The sequence below is a fragment of the Tenrec ecaudatus genome, chromosome 9, assembly GCF_050624435.1.
Source record: "Tenrec ecaudatus isolate mTenEca1 chromosome 9, mTenEca1.hap1, whole genome shotgun sequence".
Taxonomy (NCBI): domain Eukaryota; kingdom Metazoa; phylum Chordata; class Mammalia; order Afrosoricida; family Tenrecidae; genus Tenrec; species Tenrec ecaudatus.
In genome coordinates, this window is record NC_134538.1 from 8,814,128 (window position 1) to 8,837,199 (window position 23,072).

The 23,072-nt window shown below is 39.7% G+C and overlaps 1 protein-coding gene across 3 annotated transcripts in view; it reads left to right on the forward strand.

Moving 5' to 3' along the window:
* The window catches only part of CHD2 (chromodomain helicase DNA binding protein 2), a 159,398-nt gene that overhangs the window by 84,210 nt on the left and 52,116 nt on the right, over positions 1-23,072 (forward strand). For all 3 annotated transcript variants that reach the window (XM_075557881.1, XM_075557880.1, XM_075557882.1), the window contains 5 exons: positions 10,062-10,224; positions 10,538-10,690; positions 14,973-15,044; positions 20,849-20,998; positions 22,025-22,173. In XM_075557881.1, coding sequence (XP_075413996.1) covers positions 10,062-10,224; positions 10,538-10,690; positions 14,973-15,044; positions 20,849-20,998; positions 22,025-22,173 — 687 coding nt within the window. The remainder of the gene's footprint in view (positions 1-10,061; positions 10,225-10,537; positions 10,691-14,972; positions 15,045-20,848; positions 20,999-22,024; positions 22,174-23,072) is intronic.

Genomic DNA, 23,072 nt, shown 5'->3' on the forward strand with positions numbered 1-23,072 from the left:
AGAATACCTCCATGAAAGAAACTTCCTCATATGAACTAAGGGAAATTTCATATTCAAAAGGCAAAATAAATGTGTAATTTTCTTTTCTTTTTAAAATTATTTTATTGAGGGTTCGTGCAACTCTTATCACAACCCAAACATATGTCCATTGTGTCAAGCACATTTGTACATTTGTTGCCATCATTATTTTCAAAACATTTGCTTTCTACGTGAGCCCTTGGTATCAGCTCCTCATTTTTTTCTGCCTTCTACTCCACCCTCCCTCCCTCACCAAGCCTTGATAATTTATAAATTATTTTGTCATGTTTTGTTATCTGATATCTCCCTTCACCCACTTTTCTGTTGTCTGTCCCCCAGGGAGGGGGTTGTATATAGATCATTGTGATCAGTTCCCGCTTTGTCCCCCACATTCCCGTTAGCCCTTCTGGTACCGCTACTCTCATTATATTTAGTCCTGAGGGGTTTATCTGTCCTGGATTCCCTGTATTTCCAGCTCTTACCTGTACCAGTGTGCATCATCTGGTCTAGCCAGATTTGTAAGGTAGAATTGGGGTCATGATAGTTGGGGAGAGGAGGCATTAAATAACTAGAGGAGAGTTGCATGTTTCATTATTGCTATACTGCACCCTGACTGGCTCATCTCCTCCCTGCGAACATTCTAGGGATATCCAGTTGCCTACAGACGGGCTTTGGGTGTCTACTCTGCACTCCCCTTCATTCACAACGATAGGATTTTTTGTTCTGGTCTTTGATGCCTGATAACCTGATCCTGTCGACACCTTGTGATCACACAGGCTGGTGTGCTTCTTCCATGTTGGCTTTTTTGCTTCTGAGCTAGATGGCCACTTGTTTACCTTCAAGCCTTTAAGACCCCAGATGCTATATCTTTTGATAGCTGGGTACCATCAGCTTTCTTCACCACGTTTGCTTATGCACCTGCTTTGTGTTCAGCGATTGTGTCAGGAAGGTGAGCCTCATGGAATACCAGTTTAATAGAACAAAGTGTTCTTGCATTGAGGGAGTACTTGAGTAGAGGCCCAAATGTCACGCTGTTACCTTAGTACTAAACCTATAAATATATGCACATAGATCTATTTCCCTATCATTATATATAAATATATTTACTTAAGTACATTTCCATATTTAGACCTCTGTAAATGTCCTTTGCCTTCTAGTTCTTACCCCTATTTCCTTTTACTTCCTTCTTGTCCATTATCATGTTCAGCCTTCATTTGGGTTTCTGTAATTCCTCTCGGTTGCATTGCCCTTGAACAAGTCCTACTAGGACTCCTACACCCTCCTCACCAGGGATTTGGATCACTTGCTGTTCCTTTGTCCCTGGGCTTATTAACTCCCACTTCCTTTCCCCCCGCCTCTCTCTCTGCCATGTCCCCTGGAAATGACCTTCCTGTTGTTTTCTCCAAATTGTTCATCCCGCCTGTCTTACCTAGATAGACCTGCAGAGATAATAATATGCACACACAAAAAAACACAGAACAAAACAACAAAAGAAAACAACAAAAAAGAAAGCCCGTAAATAGTTCAAGGTCTGCTTATTGACCTTTAGGACTGTTTTCTCCTCGAGTCTGGTGGGGTGCCATGCCCTGGACCCAAAGTCTATTTTTAGTATTCCCTAGACATTGTCTTGCTCTGTTCCCGTTGCTGTTCTGTTGAACACCCTTAGTGTTTCGCCTCAGTGTGGTGGGGTCGTATTGGACGCAATTCCTGCGCTGTCTCCCTTCTTGTTCCCCGTAGCGCTATGGGTCAGTGAGGGACATTGTGTCTTGTAGTAGGGCCGGCCCTATGGTCCTATTTGTGCTTTGGCTGGTCTGCGTGGGAATATAGACCTCAGATCGTGGTGGGCCACACTCTTCTTCCTCTCCCTTCGAAATGTCCCTCACTCTGAGCTGTAGCTTCAGTGCTGTCCTTGAAGTGAATTATTCTGGTGGGGGGGGGGCGAGCAGGGGATGGGGATGGTGCTGTCCACGTAATTGGGATTGGGGCCAGCCCCTCAGACCTCTCTATTGCTTCCCTGCTTCATGCTGGTATATTACATTGATGTCTTGGAGTGAGTACCAGGTTGAAATCTGGTCCCTCTCTCCCTGTGGAAATATAAACAATACTCTCCCCTTGGGTGGGCTAGTGCTCTGTTCCCCCACTACCCATGTCTTTTTTTCTTTTCCTTTCCTCCTTTTAGTTGGCTACCATAGGTATCCCAGGATTTAGTCTAGACCCTGCCATACTACCTGGACCTCACCCCAGAAATCTTTGTTTACAGCAGCTCTTTCCCTATGGCCCTTTTGCATTTTTTTTAAGCATCCCGTTTTGTCCTTTTGTGCTTGACTTAGCATGACTTCCTCCAGTTCTTCCCATGCACTGATGTACTCTTTTTAGGGATGCGTAGTACTTCATTGTATGTTTGTACCAGCTTTTCAATCCATCTGTTGATGGAAATTTGGGTTGTTTTCAACTCCTTTGAACTATGCCGTGATGAACATTGGAGTACAGATGTCTGGCTGTGGTTTGTTTGTTGCCTATTTAGGGTATATGCCCAGTAGGGTGATTGCTGGACCGTATGGTAGCTCAATTTCCACCTGTTTTAGATTTTGCCAAATCAATTTCCATAGTGGCTGTACATACCTACAGGTCTACGAGCAGTGGATGAGAGTTCCTATCTCACCACAGCCCCTTCAACATTTGTTCCTTTCTGACTTTTTGAATTGGGCTATCTTTGAGTGTGTTAGGTGGTATCTCATTGTTGATCGGCCATTATGATTTCTGCCCTTGTGAAAGTTCACTTCAGGTCCTTTGCCCACCTCCTCAGTGGGCAATAAGTTTTTTTCTTTTGGAAGCTAGCAGAGTATTGTAGAGAGGCCTTTGTCTGGTGTGTCATTGCTAAAGATGTTTTCCCAGTCCGTGGGCTGTCTTATTACTCTCTTGGTGAATTCTTTTGATGTATACAAGTGTTTTATCTTCAGAATATCCCATTTGTCAATTTGTGACACATCTGTAGTTGTGTCCTTTCCTATTTCTGATAGCCTATGGACTCACTGCGCCAAAGTGCTCAGGTTTGTGCCTATTCTTTTATTGATGGCCCTAATAGTTTGGTGTTTTACCTCAAGGTCTGTGTTCCACCTTGAGTTTATTCTTGTACATGGAGTGAAATAAGGGTCTTGATTCATTTTTTTGCAGGTAGATAACCATTTTGTCCAGCATGACTTATTGAAGAGGGCATCTGCTTCCTATTTGATATTTTTTGGACCCTTATCAAAGATCAGTTGTCTGTATGCTGATGATTCTATTTCTGGGTTTTCAGTGCTTTTTCTATTGGTGGCTGTATAATATCTGCTTAAAGTCAGGTAAAACAAGCCCTCCTACTCTGTCCTTCTTCTGGAGGAGTTCTCTGCTAATTCGGGGCTTCTTCCCTCTCCATATGAAGTTGGCCGTCAGTTTTTCCATTTCTTTGAAGAAACATGTCAGTAATTGTATCAGGATTGCATTAAACTTACATAGTACCTTGGGCAGAACTAACATCTTTACTATATTGAGACTTCCAATCCATGAGCATGGGATATGCCTTCATTTATTGAGGTTACTCTTGCTTTCTTGTCGTAGTCTTCTGTCATTTTCCTCATACAAATCTTTTGTTAGTCAGGTATATCCCTAGATATTTCATTTTGTGCCTGACCATTGTGTAGGGTACCACCTTTTTTATCTTCTGTGGTTTTGTCTGATGTGTATAGCAGTCCGATAGACTTCCGTTTTGTTGATCTTGTATCCTGTCACTCTGCTAAATTCCTCTGTTGCTTCTAGTACTCCCTTTGTGGAGCTTTTGGGATTTTCCATATGTAAAATCATATATGCAAATCTTGATAGCTTCACCTCTTTGTTGCCCAGGTGAATACCTTTGATATCTTTGCTTTACCTTATGTTGCTTGTCATGACCCCTAGTACGATGTTAAATAAGAGTGGGCATCCTTGTCTGGTTCCTTTTTTCAATGGGATTGTTTGTCTTTTCTCCCTTGACTACCACATTGGCTGTTTGTTTTTCATATATAGCTAGTATTATATTGAAGCATTTTCCTTCTATCCATATCTTCTTGAATGTCTTAAACAGGAATTGGTTTTGGATGTTGAATGTTTTTTCTGCATCTATCGATATTATCATATGGTTGTTACAGTTTTTCATGTCAATGTGGCATTTGATACCAATGGTCTTTTGTATGTTGAACCATCCCTGTATCCCTGGCATGAATCCTACTTGGTCATAGTGAATAATTTGTTTTATGTACTTTTGTATTCTGTTGGCCAGTATTTGGTTAACGATTTTTGCATCAATACTCACTAGGGATATTGGTCTGTAGTTCTCAATTCTTGTGGGATCCTTGCCCTGTTTCGGTGTCAGAGTTATACTAACTTCATAGAAGGAGTTTAGCAGTTTGCTGTCTTTTTTTATGTTCTGGAAGAGTTTGTGTAGGATTGGTGTGTCAGTTCTTCCCTGAGTGCTTGGTGGTATTCTCCTGTGAAGCCATCTGGCCTGGGAGATTTTTTTGTTGGTATTGTTTATACAAGAATTTTTCCATGTCTTCTAGGTTGTTGAATTCATTGCAGTACAGTCCTTTGAAGCACTGTGTAATTTTCCTTTTGATTTCATTAGTCTGGTGTAATTTCCCCTCTTTCATTCTTCATACTTGCTATTGAAATTGATTCCTTTCTGTCTTTGTTTAGGTTTGCCAGTGGTCTGTCGATTCTATATATCCTTTTAAAGAACCAACTTTTAGCAGCATTAATTTTTTCCTTAGTTTTCTTATTTTCCCTCTCCTGAATCTCAGCCCTGATTCTTATTATTTCTTTTTGTTTGCTATTAGTAGGAATGTCCTGCTGCCTCTGCTCTAGTTGTAAATTTTGTGCCAGCATATCAGTCATGAGTCTCTCTTCCTTTCTCAGGTGATCATGTATTGCTATGAATCTTCCTTTGCTGTGTCACATAAGTTTTGGTACTTCGTGTTCTCATTCTTGTTGGTTTCTAGAAATTTCCTAATTTCATCTCTGATCAGGGCCAGTGCACACTCCTTTTGCAATAGTTATTCATCCTCCAATTGTATACCCTCATTTTCTTTATCTTCCTTCTATTGCTTTCCAGCCTTATGGCACATTGCTTAGAGAGAGGTCTGTATGAGATCAATGTGCTTAAATATATGCATATTCGACATATTTGGGTGCAGAGCTCTGTGAATATCTATCAGGTCCAATTGTCTAATTTTAGTGTTTAGATCTCTATCCTTTCCTGGTGATCTTTCTCAGATAGCGTTTTATCAAAGTCACCTTTTGTAATTGTTTAGACTGTCTTTTCTTTTTTCATCTTTTGGAGCATTTGGTTGTCACATTAAGCTGGTCTCTTTCAGGGAATATAGGTTCAAGATGCTTAATGGTTCTTTGTCTACCATTCCCTTGAGCATTATATAGTGCCCCTTCTTATCTCTTTTTATGGTTTTCACTTGGATTTCAATTTTATCCAAGATTAGGATTGCAACCTGTGCTTTAAAAAAAATTTCTGTTTGCTTGGTATGTTTTTTTTCCAGCCTTTGATTCTCAGCCTAGTTTTGTCGGTTATCTTCAGATGTGTCTCCTGTAGGCGGAAGTTTGATTGGTTGTGTTTACTAAGCCAGTCTGCTAGCCTCAGTCTTTTAATGCCTGAGTTCTGTCCATTGGTATTCAGGCTTATTACATCCATCTGTGGACTCTGTGATGTCATCTTATATCTTTTGTGTTGGGTGTTTTCCTATCTCCCTTTATCATCAGTGTGTTGTGTGTGTTTCATTGTGCTGTGTGTGTTTCATTTTACTTTATGCCTTAACCTCCCTGGCAGTCTAATTATGTCAGTAATGTTGTACCCAAAACGGTACATTGTTTTGTGTAAAATTTGTTGTTTTATATTGTAAGCCTTTAAGTCTTAAGAAATTACTCATTTTAGTTTCTCTAGTAGACATTCCAGGTATGATAAACTTTATTACACTGTTAACATTTACCCTATATTTACGGCTATTTTTTCTTTGTTGCCCTCTGGATGAGGTTGTTCTATGTCTTGGTCTCTTATTTGTGCTCGGTGAGTGCTCTTCTTTTGCCCATACTGGGTCAGCAAGGATCTTTTTTAGGGCTGGGTATCTTTTAACATATTCTTTGAATTTTTCCTTGTCTGGGAAGACTCTTCTCCATCTCTTGATAGATAATTTGACTGGATAGAATATTCTTGGGTTTGCGTTATTTTCCTTCAATTTTTGTCGTATGTTACTCCACTCTACTCTTCCTAGTGTCTGCTGATAGATCTGAACATATTCTTATTTGGGCACCTTTGTATGTGATTTCTTATTTTTCCCTAGCTGTTCTTATGATTTTCTCCTTTTCTTCAAAGTTTAACTTATGTGTCTTGATGACTTATTATTAGGATTCAGTCTAGTTAGTGTTCTCTTAGCCTCCTGAATGGTTGCCTGGTTTTCATTCATTAAGCTGGGGATGTTTTCCTCCTAGAGTTCTATCACTATTTTTGCAGATGACTTCTTTGTTGTGTCTTGCTCCGGTAATCTAATTACTCTGATGTCTTCCTCTTCATAGCATCAGACATAGCTCTTGGGTTTTCTTCAGCTTCTCTGTTGATCTTATTAGAGTTTTGTTTGCATTTGTCTTTCCTGTCCTCTGGGTCACTGACGCGATTCTCTGCCTCCTCAAGTCGGTTGGCGAAGTCCTTGAGTCTGCTACTGGTTTTTGTTACCTTGTCCATCAGCTCTTGTATTTCCCTTTGTCCTATGGTCTTTATCTTCTGTATCATTTCATCCTTTTGTATTGTTTCCCTCATATCCTGTATGATTCCAAGTAGCATTCTGAAAATTTCTTTCTGTGGCAGATCAGTGTCTGCTTCTTCTATGCATGTTAGGCTCGGGGCATCTTCTGCCATTGCCTTTTGTTTCTCCTGTGTTTTTGCTGAGGTTGTTTGGGATGATTGCTGTTTGTGTTATGTTGTTTTAGAGGAGCCAGTTGTCATTTTCCAGAGAGTCGAAGAGCACTGGGCTCTCTCAGGGAGACTCAAAGGAATGCTTCTTCGAATTTCCTTCAGCTAATTGCACTATACAATTGGCCTACTGCTTTAGCCTCCTGTGCCTTCATTCTTACCCTAGTCATGCTGTATTCTCTTATTTGGAGTGCAAGTTGGATGGTCCTCTCGGGACGCTGGTTAGGTGATTGTGGATCCGTGAGGATGGTGGTGTACTGGGTGATCCTCACAAGCGGCCGTGATGGTGTGGCCCATGGCAGAGGGCTTGCGGGGGTGCCTGCTGCTATGGGAGTTACACAGAAGGCAGGTGGGTGTGCCTGCTTTGGTGTAGAGCACTACGAATGGTGGGCAAAATTGCCCTAGCCGTCTAGATCCCCGTGGAGTTTGGGCAGAGGTTTCTGCAGCAGTGTGGAGCATTGGCAGGTGTTGCACAAGCTGCCTTAGGCCTTGTGAAGCACTACAGCTCATGGGAGGACGTTCCCTCGTTTGCGTGGAACCACTGAGGACGGGTAGGATCTTCCCCAGCCAAGCAGGCTGGATTTCTCCCTGAAGAAGTTGAGTGGAATATCCCCCACACAGATCTGGGGCTGGTCAGGATTGGCCCCGGAAGAAGGTGAGCGGCCTTTTCCCTGGTAGATGGTGGGCGGGATTTCCTTGGAGGAAGGTAGGCAGACTTTCTGCAGCCTTGGGTTAAGCTGAAGAGTGTATAGCTCTCCCAGCTGGGTGGAGGGCAAGTGTAAATGCCCTGGGCTAAAGGGAGTGGTCTGGAGGTCGACAGTGGCATTTGAGAGAGAAGGGCAAAGAAAAAGAAAAAAAAGAATAGAGGGGGAAAAAAGGAACTAATATCAATAGTTCAACAGAAAGTAACTGTCTAGAAAAGAATGACGTACAAATATGCCTGAACAATTGATGTATGGATTGTAGTAAGCTTTGTAAGAGCTCTCAGTAAGTGATTTAAAAAAAATAGAAAAGAAAAACAGAGCCTGTTTTGACTGTTGGAGAAAAGAGAGATGAGAGGGAAAGCAAAGTACAATATAGCTGAGCCCCGATCCCTGACCGTGTGGCTGGAGGGTTTTAAACCCTGCCTTGAGGTGGTAGAGACTGTTGGGAAAGAGACCAGAGAGAGAAAACAAAGTAACAATGTAACTGAGCCCTGATCCCTGACAGTTGGACTGGAGGGGTTTAAACCCTGCCCCTAGGCGGGGAAGCAAGCTGTGGATGTGTTGAGATAAAGCCCTTGAGCTGGCTCCAAATGATCCAGGCTCTGGCTGAGATAGTGGTGGGGCTAAGGTTTAAACCCCTATCCAGCCTCCACTGTGGTAAGCTTATAGCCCCCAGCTCCTCAAAATCTAGTGGTTCTGTGCCTCCTTATCTTTATGATGCTCCTCCTGTGACCCGTTAGTGTGTGGAATTTCCTTCTTAGAAACTCTCCCATGCTGATTTCTGTGGAGTCCCTCTGGTATGTTTTACTCAGTCATCATCTTGCCAGAAATCCTCTCAAAAGTATAATTTTCAACGACATTCCAAAAGAAAAAAAATAAGTGCTTTATCCAAAGGTTTGACCATGAAATTAATTTTGTTTTGATTATGATTCATATGTAAGATGAATTTCATTCCTTTGCTGTTAATTTCCCAGACTCATGCTCTTCTCATCTCATCTGTAGCCACTGAGAGGTTATTCACCTTAGTTCTATCCTTTTGACATAATCCCAGTAGTTTTTGATTGCTTCTTTGCTTTCTGTAATGATAATATGATGCAGATTCATCTTGTACATCTTCTGCCCTAGAACTAGAGCCTCCCATTTTAATTCTGGATGGCTATCATTTACAGACCTTTTCAGTGGACGGAGTTAAGACATTCATTTCCTTGGTGTTAAAGATAAAGTATATAATGAGTTCTTTTTCACTTAAAATGTCAATAGAGCTTTAATTCTCCTTAATGTCTTCACTCCCATATCACAATTCTGAGTTTTTAGGTACTTCAGTATAATTCACTTTTCCCGCATAATAGTCTTCGAATAACAGTGTCATGACTACCCTAAACAATATGAACAACAAACATATTTCTAAAAATTTTAAGCTTTATCCAATTACGAGTAGACAAGCGTTAAAGAAGTAGAGATAGCTGCCCTTCTCTATGGGTAGGCTACCAATTGGAAACACAGGGGCTTGTTTTCATTCCATTTATTTTTTCTGATGCTTGATTAACTTTGTTATATAGTTATTTAAATTCAAAGTCCAAACTACAAAGCCTGGTTTGTTTCACAATGTTTTGCCCCACTTGCTTTTGCTCTTCTCCCCCCCCCCTAGTTTTTATTGTTGTTGTTTTGTTGCACTTTTTAAAAATTTAATGATTATCCTTTTAAAATTCTTATTTTAAATATAGAAAATAAATTTTGCCTTTCCACGCTCTTCCTCTTAGATAAGTGGTAGAAATCTATATACATGCACTTTTCTCTATCTAAGCTTTATACTTACTGAAGTGTAAAGATATTTCTTGTTTTTAAAAGTTCATAGGACCCTCTTGTGGATATGTATGTATATCTATTAATTTAACCAATCTACCTTTTGGAAGACATTTAAATTGTTTCATATACTAAACCTTAAGTTTAGTATTAAATTAGGATAAAATATTTGCATATCTCTATAGTATATCTTTATTTAATCAATTTTGTATTACTGGACAGCTTTTCTCCCATTTCCGTTTGCAACAAAGAGTGCCTTAGTGACAGTCTTGTGTGTGTATATATATGCATATATATTATTTCCATTTAATATTCTGTGAGTCATGTGACTTTGAGATAAGCAGTAGAATAAGTAGTGTGGTTAATGTTACTGGAGAAATGACGGATTCTAGTTAGGTCATAGGAGACAAAATAAAAACGTTTCTGTCCTAACCTTTCCTTAAATCTTCCTTAAGTTTTTCAGAAATGCTACTGTTGTTTGTTATCTTGTGGTGCCCTCCAGTCTCTACTTTGGAATTCAGCATCATCGATAATATGTTTATTTGCAGGTGGATTCTGACGAGAAATTACAAGGCTTTAGCCAAAGGAACAAGAGGAAGCACATCGGGTTTCCTTAATATTGTGATGGAACTGAAAAAATGCTGCAATCACTGCTATCTGATTAAGCCTCCTGAAGAAAATGAAAGGGAAAATGGACAGGAGATTCTTCAGGTGTGTATGGTTCCTAATTACTTTCTGAAAAATACTTTGCTTTCTATAAGGTGACTTTTGGTTAAAAAAGACATTTCGTCTTTGGTGATTGTTTAAGAAACACCAAAAATGTTTTGTAAGGACATATAACTGAAGGTTAAACAAATAATTGAAAAAACAAAGTATAATGACACAGACATGATATAAAAAACAAAAATTGATTTTTTTCCCCCAGAAGTTGCTGGTCAGTCAGATTACCAAGGACTTCAGAAAGCTGAAAGATGATTTAAAATTATGAGCTCTGTGATGACGGAGAATGTCTTTGTATTTTCAGTCTCTGATCAGGAGCAGTGGGAAGCTAATTCTACTAGACAAACTTTTGACAAGACTTCGAGAAAGGGGAAATAGAGTTCTTATCTTCTCCCAGATGGTGAGGATGTTGGACATCTTGGCTGAATACTTAACTATTAAGCACTATCCATTCCAGGTAATGATGCTTCTTAATTGCTTAATCTTTCTCATTGGGCTGTGTACTTTGCTTGCTGAACTATCATAATGCAGAAAACGAGTTTTATTGGAAAAAACATAAGATTAAGGCTCAAGATTAGTTTTTAAAACTCCCTTGTCTTCCGTAAACCCAACACCATCAGGCTGATTCTGACTCAGTAGGCCAAAATTGAAATGCCTCAAATGGTTTCCAACAGCAGCGCATTGTCAAAGGATGGGCACTCAATGTATGACTGAGGAAGAGCTGCCTTGTCAAAGTAGAGCTGACCTTAATAACTTGGATGGAGGAAAGCTTGGGGCACTTCATTGCTGATAGGCAACTGGGAACATCTGTTATAATAGGAACTCGGAAGGTGTAAAGGAAAACTACAAGTCATCAAAAAGTGGCGTAAATAAAGACTAATATCCTAGACATTTGTGAGTTGAAGTAGACTGGTATTAGCCATTTTCAATCAGACATCTTGAATTTAATATGCTAGAAATGACAGATTCACGAGGAATGACATTACATCAACAAAAAGAACATTTCAAGATCTTTCCTGAAGTATAATACTGTCTGTAACAGGATAATATCTGTGCACGCAAAAAACCAGAATTGCACCGGTCAGAGCTGAGCTTCCCTAGTATGAATTTTTCCCTGTTAGGTGAGTATTGACCAACTCACTCTGAGTTAGTGCACCCAGTCGTGTCACCTGGGGAGGTTTCTCTCTGGTCACAGTGAATTTTTTCCTGAAAGCAGTTTCTCTTTTTTGGTGATGGCGGATTTAAGAGTACGCGTGTGGCTGAGAAATTTTGTTTCCTGCACAGGAAAAATGCTGTAGAAACTTTTGTGATGTTGAACACAGCTTGCAAGGACAGCACTTTGGGAGAAAAAAAACCCAAAAAAAACCTAAAGTGTACAAGTGGTTTTCTTGTTTCAAAAAAGGTGAAATGTCAATTGATGATAAACCTCGTGTGGATGTCCATTGGCTTCCTTAACAGACAAAAATGCCAACTTGTAGTGCATATGGAACTTGTTCCTCCAGGTCAGACTGTTACATCAAGCTTTCTATTTAGACATTCTGAAAAGATAGCGAAACAGTGTGTGACAAAAAGGTCTAATTTGTGGCAGGCAGGGGACTGGTTTTGCCACCATGACAATGCACTTGCTCACACAGCCATCACAGTGCGCCAGTTTTTGACAAAAACAGCATGCTTCTCTTGCCTTAGGCACCTTACTCACCTGACCTTGCTCCGTACAACTTTTTTCCGCAAATGCAGAGGGACATGAAAGGACAATGATTTTATGACATAGAATATATGAATAAAAAAAAAGAGAAGGTGCTATCCACCATCCAAATAGATGAGTTTGAAAAGTTTTCCAAGAATGGAATTATAGGATTTGACAAATGTATAAAGTATAATGGAGAGTACTTTGACGGTGATAAGGTTGTTTTGTAAACAAAAAGAAACAAAATTTCAAAGTGGATGTCCAGAAGACACTGAAATTTACTATTAATCGTAGAATAGCTAAAGTCAATGCGAGAAAGGTGAAGTCACAGAGCTGAATAGAAAATTTCAAAGGGCATCAGTCCAAGAAGACAAAGCCAAATATAATGAAATGCGCAAAGACCTAGAATTAGAAAGCCAAAAGGGAAGAACATGCTCAGCGTATCTGAAACTGAGAAAACTAAAAAAAGTCCCGCCTCGATTTGAAATCTCGAAAGATTCTATTGGGAAAATATTGAATGATGCAGGAAGTATCAAGAGAAGCTGGAAAGAAGACACAGAGTCAGTGTACCAAAAAGAACTAGTCGACAGTCCACCATTTCAGGAGGTAGCACATGAGCAAGAACCAGTGGTGCACTAGGAAGTTAGACTCTAGTAAATGATGGACTACTAATTGAAAGGCTTATGCAAACTGAAGAAGCACCGGAAGCACTCACTCTTCTATGCCTGCAAATTTGGAAGACAGCTACTTGGCCAACTGACTGGAACAGATCCATATTTGTGCCCATTCCAAAGAAAGATGACTCAACAGAATGCTGAAACCACGGAATGGTATCATTGATATTGCATGCAGGTAAAATCTTACAGGTCACCTAACAGTGGTTGCAGCAGTACATTAACCGAGAACTGCCAGAAGTTCAGGCCAGATTACGAAGAAGATGTGGTATTATTGCTGTTATCAGATGGCTCTTGAATCAAAGAGAATGCCAGAAAGATGTGTTTTTGCCTTTTATTAGGCATAGGCATTCAACTATGTAGACCACAATGAACTGGATAACCTTGAGAAGAGTGGGAGTTCCGGAGCACTTGATCGTGCTCATTCAGGATTTGCACACGGGCCTGAGGCAGCTGTGCCATCAGACAAGGGAATGCTGCAGGGCTTGAAATTAGGAAAGGTGTGCAGCAGGGTTATACCCTCTCACCGTACTTGAGTCTATTTGCTGAGCGAATGATCGGAGGAGATGGAATATATGAAGAAGAATGTGGCATCAGGATTAGGGGAAGGTTATTAACAACTTGCGATATGCAGATGACACCACCTTGCTTGCTAAAAGTGAGGAAGACTTGAAGCATTTGCTGATGAAGATCAAGGATTGTAGCTTTCAGTGTGGATTGCAACTCAATTTAAAGAAGACGAAAATTCTAACTAGACTAGTAGGTAACATCATGATAAATGGAGAAAAGATTGAAGTTGTCAAGGATTTTGTTTTGTGTGGATCCACAATCAAATGGTCATGAAAGCAGCATCGAAAGATACATTGCATTAAGTAAATTTGCTGCACAAGGCCTCTCTAGAGTATTGAAGAGGAAGGATGTTCCTTTGAGGAATGAGGTGGGTCTGACCCAAGCCATGGTTTTCTCTATTGTCTCATAATGCATGTCACCGTTGGACACTGAATATAGAAGTCCGAAGAAGAATTGTTGCATTTGAATTGTGATGCCGGAGAAGAATACCATGAACTGCTGAAAGGTCAGACCAATCTGTTGGAAGATGTAAGCCCACTGTGTTCCTTTAAGGCAAAGATGGCAAGATGGCACCTTATATCCTTGGACAGATTGTCAGGAGAGACCAGACCCTAGAGAATGACATCATGCTTGGCAAAGTGGAAGGAAATGAAAAAGAGGAAGGTTCTCAATGAGCTGGGTTGACACAGTGGCTGTATCAGTGATCTTGAGCACTGGAGCAACCATGAGGCTGATAACATGACCAGGCAGTGTTTTGTTCTGCTGTACATAGGATTACTATGGGTCAGAGTTGACTAGATAGCACCCAACAACCAAATAACAACATGCACAATATTCAAGATGGAGGAACCATCAAAAGAAGATGGAAAAGAACACACCGAGTCACTTCACCAAAAAGAACTAGTTGACATCCCACCATTTCAAGGGATGTATATGGATCAGTGACTGATGGCACTGAAGGACGAAGTCCAAGCTAAAGGCATTTGCTTTCCGCCCTCTGGGTTTCTGGTGGAGAACTAGTCTTTCCCGACTCTGCTACCAGCCAGTCATTCATCCTTGGCCAAATGATGGCTTTTCTCAGTCGGTGTTACCTCTACAAAATGAGCTGTTTTGATTGGTAAGGATGAGGGGAGGAAATATGAAAATGATTATAATAAGGAGAAGTCCTTTATATGTAAGGCACATAGGAGTAGTAAGTCTTCAACATTTGACATAGGACCTGCACTCTTAACAGAATTAGATGTGGCTATTAAATGCCAGGGGCTCTGGGGAAGATGTATTTTGCCTACCTAAATAGAATTTGTTAGTACACTTTGCTCTGATTTCCCAGGGTAACCTCTGGGAGAGGTGAAATATGTAATCAACATTCTTAATATGGCAGGAAAATGCCTCCCAAACAATTATTTTTTTATGTATGGAACTTAATAACCTCGTAACTCTGATACTGTTAGCCACATTTGCTGTGCAGTCATTTTCCTGCAGGCCCTCATTATTAAGTATCTACAGCTGTGGAAGCAAGCAAGGTTGCTAGGCAAAGATTGGGCTGATTTCTTTCTCCCTACAGGCCCTTAAACTCATTCTGATCCTTGGATAAACCTAAGACAACCCTTTGGATCCTAAACTTCCGACCTCGAGTCTGTAACTGGAGAGCTTGTCAAGTAGGGTGTGCTGTAAGCACAGCCCTTTACCAGTGCATGCTGGTTATCTTTACTCAGAGCGTGTTGGGTTGATAAAAGCTTGCAGGTCTGTTGTTCTATTCTGGTATAGCTGACCTTAATGCCTTATGATTTTCTTGGATATTTTTACAGCGTCTGGATGGTTCCATCAAGGGAGAGATCCGAAAGCAGGCCCTGGATCACTTCAATGCAGATGGATCTGAGGTATACTATGCATGGCTTTGTTTTGCGGGCAGTTTGGGCTCTCTATAAAGGGGAAAGCTTTTCCAGCTTAATGCCTTCTGCTTCTGAAACAATTTATTATGCAGTTCCTCTACCTTGAGAAGGGGATGAGAAATACCTCATGTAGAGGATGCTTGTTAGCTTGTTTGCTACCTCAGATGGCACACACATGCTTGCTTATCTTATAATGCTTGATGAATGAAAGAGTAGTTTTGGTATCAATTGCGTGTTCTGTTCTTCGGAGAACAGCAAGGGAAGGATGGGAGGTCAGGAAGGGTGGTCCAGTAGGGTGAATTTTGACATGTTATGCAACAAGAAAGATTTCTGAATTTATACTTTTTGGTGACTGGGTCTAGAAAAGTACAGGTGCCATTTCTTACTTGGTGCTCTCTTAATTTGGTGTCATTGAAGATTCTTGCTTTGGCTAATAACTGTTTTTCTGTCAGTAAGTGTCTTGTTTGGATTTGGCATTTTAAATAATTTTGGTTTGATGCATCTATTGAAGAGTGACTAATGACAAGTCAGAAACTATAACATTACAGTTTGTGCATACCAAACCAAACTCATTGCCATTGAGTTGATTCTCTTAGTGACCCAATAGGACAGGGTAAACTGTTCTTGTGGGTTTCCCAGACTGTAAGTCTTTACTAGAGGAGAAAGCCTGCCTTTCTCAAGCAGATCGGTATGGGTGGTTTTGAACTTCTGACCTTTGGATTAGCAGCCCAATGAGTAACCACTATGCCCCCAGGACATAATTTGATAGGTAGTTTGTGCAAATCAAAGTATTACGAGCCATAGGACTGGAGAGAAGTTGAAGAGAAGAGATTTAATGTAGATAAAATAGAGGGATCCAGAAGTAGAACTAGAAGTGTTTCATAGAAAATGTTAGAATTTCCAGAACCCAGTCCCCTATTTTGTGTAGATAAAGCAGACTTGGCTCCCTACTTTCCAAAGATATGTAACAAACTTTGTTTTGTCCATGTCTGTTACTTCAGATGGTAATCCCTTCTGCTTCTAGACTCACAAGATAATCTTATTTATACTATACGATTCTTGCTACTGCATTTGCCTAGAATTTTAGTTCTTCTTGAGGGGCTTTGGACACCAAGCTACTTAGAAACAAGGAGTGGCTAACAGTATAAGGAATTAAATTACTAAAAACAATCACCATGTAATTTCCATTTCTCCTTTCCCTCATGTCTCAATTTCTTCAACTGTGAAATCATAATTAATACATATTTCATAAAATTGCTGTAAGGTTTAAATCTCTAGCAGATACATACTCAATAAATATTTCCTATTCTATTCTTTTCATTATTTAAAAATATTTGCTTTTGTGTTTCCTACTTTTAATGTAGAAACTAGTATGAGTATCATTCTGAAAATCAATGTTTTATGTGGTCTTTTCTTGGAAAAAACGTGTTTTGTTGTGCTGTCTCATCAGTTCTGTCTCCTAGCTACCCCTGTACATAGCAGAAGGAAACACTGCCCAGCTCTGTCCGTCCTCACATGCACTGCTCGAGCTCCTCATTGCAGCCACCGTGCCGTTCCGTCTCCCCAAGGGTCTTCCTCTTTTCCCTGACCCTCTACTTTTCTTAGCATGAGGTCCTTTTCCAGCAACATGTCCCAAGTCCACGAGATAGAATCTCTCTGCCCTCTTTCTGAGGAGAATTCTGGCTGTACTTCTTCAAGGCAGATTTGTCTTTCTAGAAGCTCATGGAACTTTAAGTATTCTTGAAATACCTGAGTGTTAACCAGTTCTTTTTCGTTACTGTAATCTGTGCATCCCTTCTATCTTTATTCAATATAGAATCCTTCAGTATTATAACTAGGGATTTGATTTCTTTTTTTCATAATTTCTTTCAGCTTGTGATAATGCTGAGCATGTTTTTAAAAAACTTAAAATTTCATTTTCTCTAGCTTCAATCAACCCTCTTACCTTAGATTGGATACAGATCGAACATAGATTTTCCCACCATTTTCTGCAAACTTACATCTGTTTTCAATCAGAACAGACTTAATCATTCAGAGAGATTATTTTTTTAAATGCTCATTTAAAAAATTTGGAGGGGACAAAAGTAAAAGAAAAGTTGTACATAATACCCATCCCCAAGACAACTTGCTGTTAACATTATTTAGGTTGTTTCCATTCATACTGAGATCAAGCTATTTAGAGTTTTGTGTCTCTTTTCATTTTAAGTTATATACTAAACATCTTTTTCTGTTATTAAAGGTTTTCAAATTCTCAACCTGTGCCATTGTGCACTTAGCCATTTAATTTATTTGTGAATGCTTACTTAATGGAGTATGTGCATTGTATAAAGATGCTTGAAGTATCTTGCTGATTTTTCCAGATACCTTATACTACTAATACCATTTGTGGATGAGTATTTCCATTTTAGTCTACCCTTAGTATTAATGAGTTTCATAATGTAAAAATCTTTGATAATAGACCAAAACAAGAATTTATAATTCATATTTTCTTTGATGAAGTATCATTTATCTTTATGATTTTTCGGTTCGCAGAGGCTATGTAAGTTTTTGGAACCTCTTCCAGCAGTACCCATTAAATTACTTGTAGGCTTCTTCAGGGTCATAGTCAATGTGTGTTACCTCTTGGTGTTTTCATCCAAAGGATAACAGACCCACCTGCTAATCAGTACTTAATATAAATAATAAGTAAAATTCATTATGCTTTATTACAACCAGCCGTGTTCTCATTTGACAGTTTCTATGCAAATTGCTAAGTGAGATTTTACCAAAAAAACTTGTTGAGAATATAGATGGTAAGTATACACCAATTCAACAGTTGCTCCAGATATAATTAGGGACACTGATTAAATTTTTTGAGTTATACATTCAATCCTCATCCTCCTTTCCTAAGTGGTTCTTTCCTCATTAACATTGATCAATTGTCACTTAAGTTATTTACCTAAATTATATTGATCCCATGTAGATAATTCTTAAAAGAGTAATGTTAAGATAGACTATGAAGATTGGCTCTAAGAAGACTGCAGAGGATGTTTTTGGTATAAGGCTTAAAGATTATTTTAAGGTAGTAATCTCATGGGTTCATTTGCCTCCATGACTCCAGAAACTCTAGAGTCCATGAGAATTTGAAATTTTGTTCTGTACATCTCTCTGTTTGCTCAGATTTCCTCTGTTGAGTCTGATGAAAATGTTCAGTAATAATAGCCAGGCTCCATCCAGTTTTCTAGTCTCATAGAAAAGGAGGCAATTGTTTGTGGAGGATGTTAGCCACACATTCCATTTTCTACTCCCACCGCTGACCTTTCTTCTTCTGTTGTCGTAGATAAGGAAGTATGATTTTACCTTGGATAGTCTGTTGCAAGCCTTTAAGACCTCAGGAAGTATGCAGTGAACTAAGAGGTCGGGCAGAAGCACTACACATGTCATTAGAAGAGTTAACAGGGATATCTCATGAAACCATGACCTGAAACCTCCAAATCAAGGACCCAAATTCAATGAGATGCTCATCTATAAGCAACCCAGCATCTGCTTTCTGGTTTTTGGTGGTGGTTTTTTTTTTTCTCCATTGTTGGAAATACATATACCTGTAACATTACTGGTCCCAATTGAAATTTTCATAGGTGTGAAATTTATTGACACCAGTTACAAATGATGGACGGTGCATACCTAACCTTAATTTCTGAATTCTCCATCACAGTAAGCCCCCTCTTCTTCCTTCCTCCTGCCCTGGTAGGCCCTAGTAATCTTTGTTTTCCTTTCATTTCCCTTCTCTTGCCTTTTTTATGTAAGTGAAGTAGTACATTATTTGTCCTTTAGTGAATAACTTACTTCCCTCAGGATGTTGTCAAACTCCATACATGTTGTGGCATGCACCAACACTTCATTTCTCTTAGTGGCTGTATTCGTCCATTGTTAACAGTCATTACATGTTGTTGACCGAGTCATCTGCTGATGGGCATGCAGGTTGTTTCCCATCATGTGGCTATTGTGAATTGGGCTGCAATGACCTTTCTCTTTTGAGTCTCTGCTTCAAGTCTTTTGGGTGTATACATAGGTGTGAAATTGCTATTTCATCTGATAGTTCTTACTGAGGTCCACAATCATTACCCATGGAAGCAGCAGTCAAGAAATCAAGTGACAAATTGCATTAGACAAATCTGCTACCAAAGATTCTGTGATATATTGAAAAGCAAAGATGTCACATCAAAGACTAGTCACTTCATATGCATATGAAGTGGGGCATTGAATAAGGAAGACCAAAGAAGAAAGTGAGTTGACAATGAATGTGTAGGTTTATTTCTGGATTCTCAGTTTCATTGATGTATGTGTCCATTTACTGTTACTGGTTTGATTACTGTAGCTGTATAGTTTTTAAACCAGAAAGGGTTCTTTGTTTCTTTCTTTCAACGTAGATTTGGGTATTGGAGTCCTCTTACTTTTCCATGTAGAGTTGAGGATTGGTCGGCATATTCCTGTAAAGAAGGCTGCCAGGATTTTGATCTGGATTGTGTGTAATCGATCGGTAGTATTTGGGACGGGTAGTATTGACACCTTAAACAACATTAAATCTTACTGTGCATGAATTTGAGACAGCTTTCCATTTACTTAAATCTTACTTGGATGTTGCTTTCATCAGTATTTTATAATTTTGATTGTATATATCATTTATGTCCCTGGTTAAATTTATTCTTAGGTAAATTGTTTTCCTAATTTCCCATTAACTTTATGATTTCCATTGTATTAAAAATCAAATGATTTTTGTTGGTTGATCTTTGACTTTGTCCCCTGAAACTTTGCTAAATTCCTCTATTAGTGCTAGAAGATGTCTTGTGACTATTTGGATAATTAATTTTTCATTGGAGTTGTTTTAACTCCATGAAATAACTCTGGGTTTTATTTCTTTACCTTAATGATTGTGGACTTTATGCTTTTCTGTCACTTTATAATTTTGAATGTGACTGTTAGATATAGAGACCTTTTCATTCCATTTATAAATGGATGTCAAACACACTTTTGAGGTTAGACCGAAGCACCGGGTTTTGAGTGCTGCTGCTTGTGTGACGGAAGAGTGGCAGGACTTTAATATACACAATCACGTTCTGTATCATTAGAAATCTTAGTGACTTTTCATTTCTTTCTGTCTCGTACAGTTTATTCTTTTCCTCTATGCCCTATCTTCCTGCTTACTCAGACACAGGAAAGGGGATGTATGCCTGGCCTACTTCTGTTGGGATGAGTCAAAGCCTCCTGGGTATTTTACACACATGGGTTTGTTTCTTTCCCTAAACCTCCTCTGGTTTCCTTTTTGCATGCTGAGGATCGATGCTTCTCGGCATTTCCAACATGTAATCGTTTCTCCTCACTAGACTGACAAACGGTTTACATAGAACAACACAACAACTTTGTTTATACTGACTCTTTTACCTGGCATAATCCACCTTCATCCAGAACATAAACGTCCTGAAGGCCTTGCTGGAACAATTCCTTCCCTTATTAATTCAGTTTGTTTTCTTGTTAACTTCGTATGACTAGTTCCGGCCAACTAATTTCCTTGTTGCCACTACTTTGTTAGACTCTATTCCGTCCCCTAGTTTACTGCACTGATTCTCTCCTCTTAAAGAAAAATATAATCTGCCATTGAGTCCCTGCCATATTTTCTGGCTTCCATAAAGTTTGTCCGTCATATCTCACTTTTCTTCACACCTGCAGGGTTTTCCAAGTGTCAGGGCTAATTGGACTGGGAAACGGTCTCAGAGAAGGCCACTGCATAAAGTAGTCTATTGCATTGTGTACAGGACTTCTGTTTCCTGCTCTCGACAAGGGCCGGTGGTCTGGGAATCAACTTGGCTTCAGCGGACACAGTTGTCATTTTTGACTCTGATTGGAACCCGCAGAATGACTTGCAGGCACAAGCCCGAGCCCATAGAATTGGTCAGAAGAAGCAGGTGAGTGTGGGGGAACTTCTGGATGTGCTCCAACCTGGTGGAGAATTCAGCCCTTTTCTGATGTCTACAAAATGTTTTTTTCCCACTCTCACCACTGGTCCCGAGGGAATCATCCATCCTGGATTCCCCTAGGGTGGAGGGAGAGTGGGGTGGAAAGGGAGAACTGATTATAGGATATAACTTCCTCCCTGGAGACGGACAACGGAAAGTAGGTGAAGGGAGACGTCGGACAGTGTAAGATATGACAAAATAAAAATTTATAAATTATCAAGGATTCATGAGGTAGGGGGAAGCTGGGAATGAGGGGAAAAATGAGCTGATGCCAAGGCCTTAAGTGGAGAGCAAATGTTTTGAGAATGATGAGGGTAACGAATGTACAAATGTGCTTTACAAATTGATGTATTGTGATAAGAGTTGTATGAGCCCCCGATAAAATGATTTAAACAAAACAATAAAATGTGGTTCTCCCCCCCCCCCTTTTTTGCTATTGTTTCCCCAAGGGAGATTTCTGTTTGTTAGCAGAGTTTCTAGGGGAAGTGCTTTTGTTCTTAAGGTAAACGGTTTCTTTGCTACTTGCAGAAGAGAAATACCCTACTAGTAATGCTTTGAGTATATCCCGTGATGGGTATATGAGAATGATGCCAACTTTTTTTCCTCACTTTAATACGGAGAAATTGTTAAATCTTTTAATATTTTTATGTTTGCCTTTTTCACATTTGAATCTTATAGTCTGCTCTAGCATTAATTAGCCTCCTACATTTCACACTTGAACAAAGATTCAGGTTGGATGAAATGTTTCACTGATGAAACTCAGTCATCTTTGCCAATATTCTTATTATTAGAACAAGGCTCTCATGATTCTTTAATAAAAGAATGTGACCTGTTGCAGAGCGTGACGCTGTTTGCCTGAAGAGACAGCGTACTGTGATTCATAGAGAACCAATCCTCTTTATTTTTCCTTCCTGGGTTTTAGTCAGGAAAGCTTCCTTTATATTAGATTTTAGTATAAGAATTCTTTTCCTGCAGGTCAATATTTACCGCTTAGTTACGAAGGGGACTGTGGAGGAGGAGATCATAGAACGAGCCAAAAAGAAGATGGTATTGGACCATCTGGTCATTCAGCGCATGGACACCACGGGCCGGACTGTCCTGGAGAACAACTCTGGGAGATCCAAGTAAGTGTCAGAGAGGGCGATGTCGTCACCATCCACTCGGTGGTGCATCAACACTGATAGCACGAGGGCACCAATTTCCTGGACCAGGCCAGGCCGGAACTATAAGGAGATGGTGTTTTCATTTTATTTCGCTGTCCCCTTGCTCTCTCTCACTTACGTGCTCTCTCTTGTACCTGAACCCTCGCCCTCTTTTGTGCACACATGTTTTCTGCCACCTCTTCTTATCTTCCTTTCTTGTGCCTTGGCCACTGTCTCTCTCTCTACATGTGGTGTGTGGTGCAGCAGAGAGAGCCTGGTGATTTCCTACGACTTGCTGGCAAATGATGCTTTTGACTCTTTAGCACTGAGAATTGGATTGAGGTGGCATGCTATTTTCCTATCTGTAACAATGTTTTGTGGATTTTTTTGTTATTTCCTAAGATCCGTCACTTCTGTCATATAGAATTTAAATTTTGGGCAGACTATTGAGTGTTTCTACTGTGGTCAGTCCTGAAGCTATGTTAAAATTGAATTCACATCAATAGAATTCACAGAATATTCAATAGCATATTTTCAGATAATTTTTCCTTTCAAGAAGAACCTAGACCATTGTTTCCCAAAGTGGATGATACTGTCTCTGGAAGATGCTGGAACGATTGGAGGGGCGCAAAAGCAGAGAGTTACACCTTATCTTGGATTGTTATGGTCAATAGTATAAAAGTTTTTAGCTGCCAGGGGTGTTGCTGAGTAAATTTTTCCCCCTGAAAAAAAGGGGGCAGTAGGTCAAATAAGTAGGGGGAAGCTATGCCCTAGATGGGAAAAGTTTGGCACCAAAGTTGAGAAGATTGAAAATTCTAGAGAATGGTTAATTTTTGAGACAAGGACAAAGAGAAAAATGAGAAGTGTCCCTTCTTTTACAT